The sequence below is a fragment of the Cynara cardunculus genome (assembly GCF_001531365.2).
Source record: "Cynara cardunculus var. scolymus isolate 2C chromosome LG 2, CcrdV1, whole genome shotgun sequence".
In the NCBI taxonomy this organism is placed as follows: Eukaryota; Viridiplantae; Streptophyta; class Magnoliopsida; order Asterales; family Asteraceae; genus Cynara; species Cynara cardunculus.
In genome coordinates this window covers 14,974,140-14,981,958 of record NC_037529.1, presented here as the reverse complement: position 1 = coordinate 14,981,958, position 7,819 = coordinate 14,974,140, and the positions used below count along the sequence as shown (strand labels likewise).

General features: G+C 33.0%; 1 protein-coding gene across 1 annotated transcript; it reads left to right on the top strand.

The window, feature by feature from the left end:
* The first annotated feature begins 1,683 nt into the window (after positions 1-1,683).
* LOC112505736 (glutamate receptor 1.2-like) lies at positions 1,684-4,719 on the top strand. Its single transcript, XM_025109683.1, has 5 exons — positions 1,684-1,987; positions 2,117-3,342; positions 3,429-3,729; positions 3,822-4,201; positions 4,364-4,719. The coding sequence occupies exons 1-5, from the start codon at positions 1,720-1,722 to the stop codon at positions 4,697-4,699; spliced, it is 2,511 nt and encodes an 836-aa protein (XP_024965451.1). The 5' UTR covers positions 1,684-1,719; the 3' UTR covers positions 4,700-4,719.
* Positions 4,720-7,819: the final 3,100 nt, after the last annotated feature.

The window sequence follows — 7,819 nt, the reverse complement described above, 5'->3', positions numbered from 1 at the left end:
GCATTAATCAGTAAATTAGATAAAAACATGGGTTTGGACAACAACATTTACTGTAATGGTGACTATAGAAGAGTATCTTTCTCATTTGTTGCAACTTACCCGTTTTTTATATGAATTCCGAGCGATAGTTTCTTAGGCAAGTCAACAACAACCATCTGAAGGACCATCTTAGTACTTTATATCTGAAAGAGTACATTCTTCTCTCACTCTTTCGGTTGTTAACAAATTTGTCAACAATCAGATAGTTTATAGGATCAGGTCTTATCTTCCTAGTTTCCGCAACATATCTGTAGTTTTTTGTTTTCAATAAACATACAATATTAAGAGTGAAAAATTTATTGTGCTTGTATTCATTCACCTTCTACAAACACATATTGTGCTAGTCATTATATTCCATGACCAACAATGAGTGTGTGTTGTGTAAAATACTTTAACCCTCTATCGAGTTGGAATTTTTTTTCTTTCTAAAATGACAATTTCAAAAATTCTACATTAAATTTCTATATGATATGAAACTGAGATAGTTCCCTTTCAGGAAATTCTAATGATAAACGAAATGTCTATGCTTTATTTTTCTGAAGGTGAGAGAAAAGATTTTGCACCTACTTTCTTACGAGACAAACATTGAGAAAGAAGCATTTTAATAAAACGAACATTTAATTAAGAACAATTGAACTAAATTCAACTAAAAACATAAAATAAAATGATAAAAGAGAAGAATACAATGAGAATCTAAAAGGCTTCAACTTCATAATTTATCATCTTCATCAAATCTCCATCTGATCTGTTCAAGGGAAGAAGAAAATACAAACAAATGAAAGACAATTCCTAAATCTATATAAAAAAAAAAAGGAACAAAAATGAAGGTTAAACCTAAAAATGTTATATTTAAATGAAGAAAAATTCTAAAACAGTCCTTCTAGATTGTTGTTGTTTTAAAGATGACCCTGTGATTTCTTTTATTTTTCATAATTGCCCTTCAAAGTCATACGTATATTCTTTGATCCATCACTTATAATACTTTAATCCATATTAATACGTAGCGGTGTGGTGGTGGTGGGGTTAGGGATAGGGCATGACAAACAATGGTAGCATGGTCATGGTGGGTGGTGATGGAATGAAATTCAATTCCTTCCATTATGCCAAGAAATGATGAATTCATTAATGGAATTCAATGAAATTTGAAAGATTCTATCCATTTCAAGAAATGAACCTAATAAATGAATTGAAATTTAGTTAAAAGAATTTGTCATTTCCAATTCCATCAAATTCATTTGAATTTCGCAAAACAAACAGCCCCCCCGCCAATCCTAAGGTAAATACCCCATTTTCCGGTTTTGTAAACTCTAACCTACAGATCAAAAATGATATTTTGTCAGAGATTTAAAAGAAACGATACGTATGTCGTGTTGCTAGTCAAATTAATTACAAAATTGTAATGTGGTTGAATATGGATCAAGTTTTGGTTTCATAAACAAATTTCAAAGTCAATGTCGTGGTCGACACTTAGGATTATGCTCAATTTGAAATTTAATACTGAATGTGGCCCCCACATATTTTAAATTAATGTTTTCTATTCTTATGTTTTAATAATTTTATTTATTATATTGTTTTATTTTAATAACCAACCATTGTGGATGCTGTTGCTATATTCAGTTGGCCCTTACTTACAAGTAATTCAGAAGAAGGCAAGATTCAGCACCCATCTGCAAGGATTGGATGGTGTTCAACAAGATCATTCTTTTCCTTGTACTACTCTTCTGTATTTTAAATCATCAATTATTATCGCACTCCATTAACATAAATAATGAAACCTTAGTAGGCATGGGGATTGTTCTAGATACGGAGTCATGGATAGGGAAGTCCATTCACATGTGCATTAGCATGGCCATATCTGATTTTTATGCTCTTAATCATAGCTACAGAACCAGGATAGTTCTTCACACAAGGGACTCCAAGAAAGATCCATTAAAAGCTCTTTCAGCTGGTATATATATCTTAATGTATTTCCTTCAACTCTCATTTTGATATATACATACATATTATAGTTTAAATTCAATGAAGATATATCCTTTTTCTTGAAATTTGTTTCTTTTTTACTTGCCTGATCAAGCAGTAGATCATCTTCTGAGGAAAGTGAAGGTGAAAGCCATCATAGGCCCAGAAACGCATCTTCAACCCAAGTTATTATCTTTGTATGCTGATAGAGCTAAAGTTCCTATATTTTCTCTTGCTGCTCCATCTTCAGTGGAATACCCTTACTTGTTACATATCAAAGACGATGAATCCACCATGGCCAAATGCGTTGCTGCCGTTGTGGAATCATACAAATGGAGGGATGTTATTTTCATTTATGAAGACACCGATGATGGAAGGGAGATCTTACCTTATCTGATTGAGTCACTCTTGGATAAAAGCATCAAGATCACTCACAGAAGTGCCATTTCTCTCTTGGCCACATGTGATGAAATAACTGAGCAATTGCATAAGCTCATGACTTTTCAGACAACTATAATTATCGTACATATGTCACCTTCACTTGCAAATAGAGTTTTCCTAAATGCAAAAAGGTTAGGAATGATGAGGGAAGAATATGCATGGATTTTAACTGAAAAAACAGTTGACCTCTTGCGATCAACAGATTTTGAAGTTATTGAGTCAATACAAGGGGCACTAGGTTTTAGGTCTTATGTTCCAGCATCAAGGAGGCTGCATAACTTAACAGCAAGATGGCATAATTTCTTTTACAGAAAGTATCCTACATCAGTAACAAAAGAGATACCTGTGCTTGCTTTACGGGCATATGATACAATCTGGGCACTTGCGGAGTCTGTTGAGAAAGTTGAAGAAAATGATCCTTTCCTTTTAAACGAGGTCTTGAAAATCAGATTTAAGGGCATAAGTGGTGAGTTTCAACTTAGTGAAGGAAGAGTTATCTCCAATGGATATGAGATTATGAATGCCATCGACTATGGTGAGAAGCGAGTAGGATATTGGACATCATCAGAGGGTATCAAGAAAGCATACCCCCTGATTAACAGCGGTCATAGACATTCTAGTATGCATAATGAAGCTGTTATCTGGCCAGGAGGGTCTATAACTGTTCCAAAAGGTCGGGTATTGTTGCAAACAGTTCCTGGTAAAAAATTAAAAATCGGTGTTCTAAAGATAAGAAACTTTAAGTACTTCGTGGATGTAGAGCATGATGTCGAGAAAAATGTTACTACAGCCACTGGGTTCTCTATAGATGTATTCAATACTTGCATTGGTGCATTACCTTACATATTCATTGCATTTGACAATGCCACTTACGATGATATTGTACAGAAGGTCAATAATATGGTATATTTTGTTTCTCTGACTGTAAATATAAAGCGAAATGTATAAGTTACTTGTAATGTATCATGTATGGTTTTGTTTCTGGACAGGAACTTGATGCAGTCGTGGGTGATTCAACAATCTTGGCCAACAGATCTGAGCTTGTTGACTATACAGCAACTTATACCGACTTGGGTGTAGGAACACTTGCAAGAATAAAGAAAAAAGACATGTGGTTCTTCTTGAAGCCGCTGGACATGGGTTTATGGCTAACTTTTATTGCTTCTCTTGTGGCAACTGGCTTTGTGGTTTGGGCAATTGAATGCATGAATCAGGAATCTGAATGTTCACAAGCTCAACGAATTGGAACAATCTTGTGGCTCATCCTATTGTCTATCTTTTTCGCTCAAAGTTCTCCCTCTTTCTCTATATTATGCTTTTGTTATCTGAAATAAAATTTAATCAAGATCTCAGAGTAGTTTTTTGTGTTTGTATTCATGTAGAAGAGAAGTTGTCAAGCAATCTATCGAGATTTGTAATGTTCGTTTGGTTACTGGTGGTGCTTATCTTGATCACAAGCTACACAGCAACACTGTCTTCACTGTTGACAGTTGAGCAATTCGAATTGGCATCAAAGGGGCGAATCGTGGGGTTTCATGGAGGCTCTTTTATAAGGGGAGTGACAATCAGCAATTTGCACTTTGAAGATCATAATAATAGGCCATACTACTCATATGAGGATTATGCCCATGCATTATCAGAAGATGGTGAAGCTGATGCCATTGTTGATGAGATTCCTTACATCAAGATGTTTCTTGGCAAGTACTCATCAGGCGATTATTCCTTGGTTTCCTCTCAACCTATCACGTCTGGTTTTGGCTTTGTAAGTACCCCTTTTTTCCTCTCCCATCCCCTGAACATTTTTACATATATATATATATATATATATATACATCTTTTTTCTGGGGTGATCCTTGTATGATATGAGCTATAAGTGTGTTTTCTTTTGTCATATACACCTCTGGTTGACACATATATTATTCAGATCTTCCAAAAAGGTTCGCCATTGGTAGGAGAGGTGTCGAAAGAAATCGCCCGAATGAGATTAGACGGAAGTCTAGCAGGTTTGGAGAAAAAGTGGTTTGAGAATCGGCTTTCTATTCCACCCCAAAATTCTACAATGACCAAAGCCTTGAAGCTTGATAGATTTGGTGGTATTTTTATTATTAATGGGAGCAGTTTGGCTTTAGCCCTTATGATCTCTGTAATTTGCAGAGTTTGTGCAAAAATGGAGGTCCAGAATATCATTTCACTCGTACTTAGACGTAATTTGATGGATACTATAAGGTATCTCCTGTATAAAAATGTCATCCGGACATGACTACCCAATCTTTCATTGATGTAACAATTATTGTGTATATACATTATATACATACATATATATATATATATATATATATACACATACATATATATATATATATATTATATTCATATATATAGACAGTTTAAAGGTTTATAAGTGATTGTTTGGTTGAATGAACACAAATCCTTGAGCTTAATGGCCTCTTTGAAACTTTTATGGTACTCATCACTTGCAAAAGTAATTTAATGTAGAATTAATTAATGTTTGTTACAGTAACATTTGTAATAACTTTGGAGGTTTTTTGAGATTGTATTGATATGATCACTTGTAAAAGTAATTATACGGATTCGTGCATATATGTTTCGGTACGATACTTGCACCCCAGCCGGTGTATGTAGTCACTCTTTTGTGACCTCAAGCTCGTGCTGTAATCTCTTAGGGTAGGTCACCTAGTCGCACGCTACAATATAATTTGTCTTTTAGAGCGTCCCAATAGATTATTTAATGAGACTTTAAATTTATACGACAAAAAATTGGTGTTTTGTGATCTAACGTTGTTACTATAAGTTGTTAGGACAAAGTTAGACAACCTAACAAGGACAAGGTTTAAAAGAGAGCTGCCATTTTTGTTTCTGATAAAAATATGATATTAGGGTTATATGACTATTTTAGTGATTTATTAAATGAAATAAAACACATCCACGTGTAGAGGTATCAACAAGTAAAAGACGATGTGTCATAGACGTTGCGCCTTGAGGCCTACGCCTCTGCTTGTTTTTTTTAAGTATATAATATTTATATACGACAAATGCAACAAATAAATCACACACCCTTCTCACCTATGATTAGGTTTGAAGTATATAATATTATATACGCCTCTGCTGATTTTTAGAACAATGACTACAACAACTATGGCATGTAGTTTACTCACTGAAAGAGAAACATGCCTTGCAGTCTCATTGTCAACCAAAAATTTATTCCAAGTTGGTGATATGACGACAAGTGATGGGAAATGGTCGTATGATTTATCATTCCTCACATAATTAACAAGCAATTAAAATACAGGGAGCTCTATTGATTTTTCTACAAAACGAACAAAAACATCGACATCAGGGACTTATAATTATCATTGATGCCCACAGCCCATACAAGCATCGACCAATGTCGACGACAATAAAGTACAAGTTCCGCCAATTGGAACAAAGAAAAGACAAATGTTTTGACAAAATTCGAGACGAATGGTGTAGCGTGGACGGAAAAAAAAAGGACAAATTTAGAGTTCATACAAGAGAATTGGAAATCATAAATAAATAGATATATATACAGACTTATATATATATATATATATATAGGTGAGTTATAACGCAACCTTTTATATTTGTACAACTTAATCTCAACCATTCATTTAATTTGATGAATATGTGATTTTATAAAAGTTTTGATTGTTTCCTAATATAAAGTATTGATCATAATTAATCAATTATAGTCATCTTTCATAAATATTAAAATCATAATAAATGAACTCTTATCATTTCTATAAATAGCTCAATTGATAGGGTTGCATTGGTTGTACAAATGGACATAGTTGTATTTGAAATATACCCTATATATGTATATAGATGAGCGATCAAATGAAAACCACCCTCATTTGTACAAACCGTACAAACCACCCTCATACGTCGATTTCATTGTTTAATCTTATGAAAATTTTTTCATGAAATTGTTTAATCTTGTGAAATTGTTTCATATAATACTTTTTTTTGATGAATTTGTTTCATATATGGTTATGAAATTGTTTCATATAATATTTAATGAAATTTTAAAGAAACTGTTTCATGTATTTCTCTAAAATTAAAATAATGAAGATGATAATATCCATGATTAACACCCTTCACAATAAAAATGGTTAATCAACCTCTCATAATTACAAAAAAATGAACAAAATGAAAAATTATGATTGGTTGAATGTAGTTTTCACGGTTTATACAAATTGAGTGGTTTTCATTTGAACGTCCTCTATATATATATATATATATATATATATATATATATATATATATGAACCATTGCATCAAATACGAACAAAAAATTGACATATATATAAACTTGACTGCATAGTATTTATGAACACAATATGAACATAATAAGAAAAGCTGCTACATGAAAGGAAATAAAAAAAACAGGTATGAACAGCTTGTGAATAATAGTTTCTTCATTATGAATACATTTATGAGCGATCCTTTGTCAAATGGAGTTTTATACATGCATTGCATCCACATCGTTTAAGGTTCGTATTATGGTATCTCCTCTCGCCAGACCGAAGAGACATAGAATCAAAATACTATTTATTTGGTATTCCCTCCCTACTACATACAAACCATCTTGTTTGTATGTCTCCGTTCTTGTTTTTTTTTTTGGCATGAAGACGAACATCAGACCCGGCATTGTCCTCGTACGTCCTGTACATCTTTTCCGCTTCATTTATCGATACGAATTGTGCGTTAATCTTTGGTTTAAGCTCATCATCAACGTAGGGGATAAAATACTTGCTTCCATTTTAACACTCTCCGACATCGTACTCCGTTTCATATTCGGAGGGTGTAAGTATGTGAACACCTGTTGATACCATCATATTTAGTAAAATCAATGAACATTAATATTGTATAACTGGAGTAATCAACTGCAACAACCAGAAAATAGATTTATTTGGTGTGAGTTAGAGCAATCATTAATGACCATGAGATGATTAATGTGAACATATATAAACATGAACATAAATGAAGAACATGTGAGATCTATTTGGTTCGAATTTACAAGCTGTTCATAGACTAAAATAATTGACATGAACATATATGAACAAATTGTGTAAAGATTTATTTGGTGCGAGTTAGATTAACCATAAATGACTATGAGACGAGTAATATGAACATATATGAACATAACCACTATGCTATGAACACGTGGTGCAATTAAAGAAAAAAGCTATCAAGGCAAAATGAATTACAAAAAACACAATACATCATAATGAACATAATTTCGATTAGAACGAGTCTAAAAAAATATTAATCTATTATCAAGACATTCGCTTTGGTTAATTTATTTACTTCCCGAACTCGAATTCCGATTGTCATCATA

Coding starts and splice junctions, on each gene's coding strand:
- LOC112505736 (XM_025109683.1), top strand. CDS start 1,720: ATGGTGTTCAACAAGATCATTCTTTTCCTTGTACTACTCTTCTGTATT. Junction 3,343..3,428: donor TACAGAAGGTCAATAATATG/GTATATTTTGTT, acceptor GTTTCTGGACAG/GAACTTGATGCAGTCGTGGG. Junction 4,202..4,363: donor TCACGTCTGGTTTTGGCTTT/GTAAGTACCCCT, acceptor TATATTATTCAG/ATCTTCCAAAAAGGTTCGCC.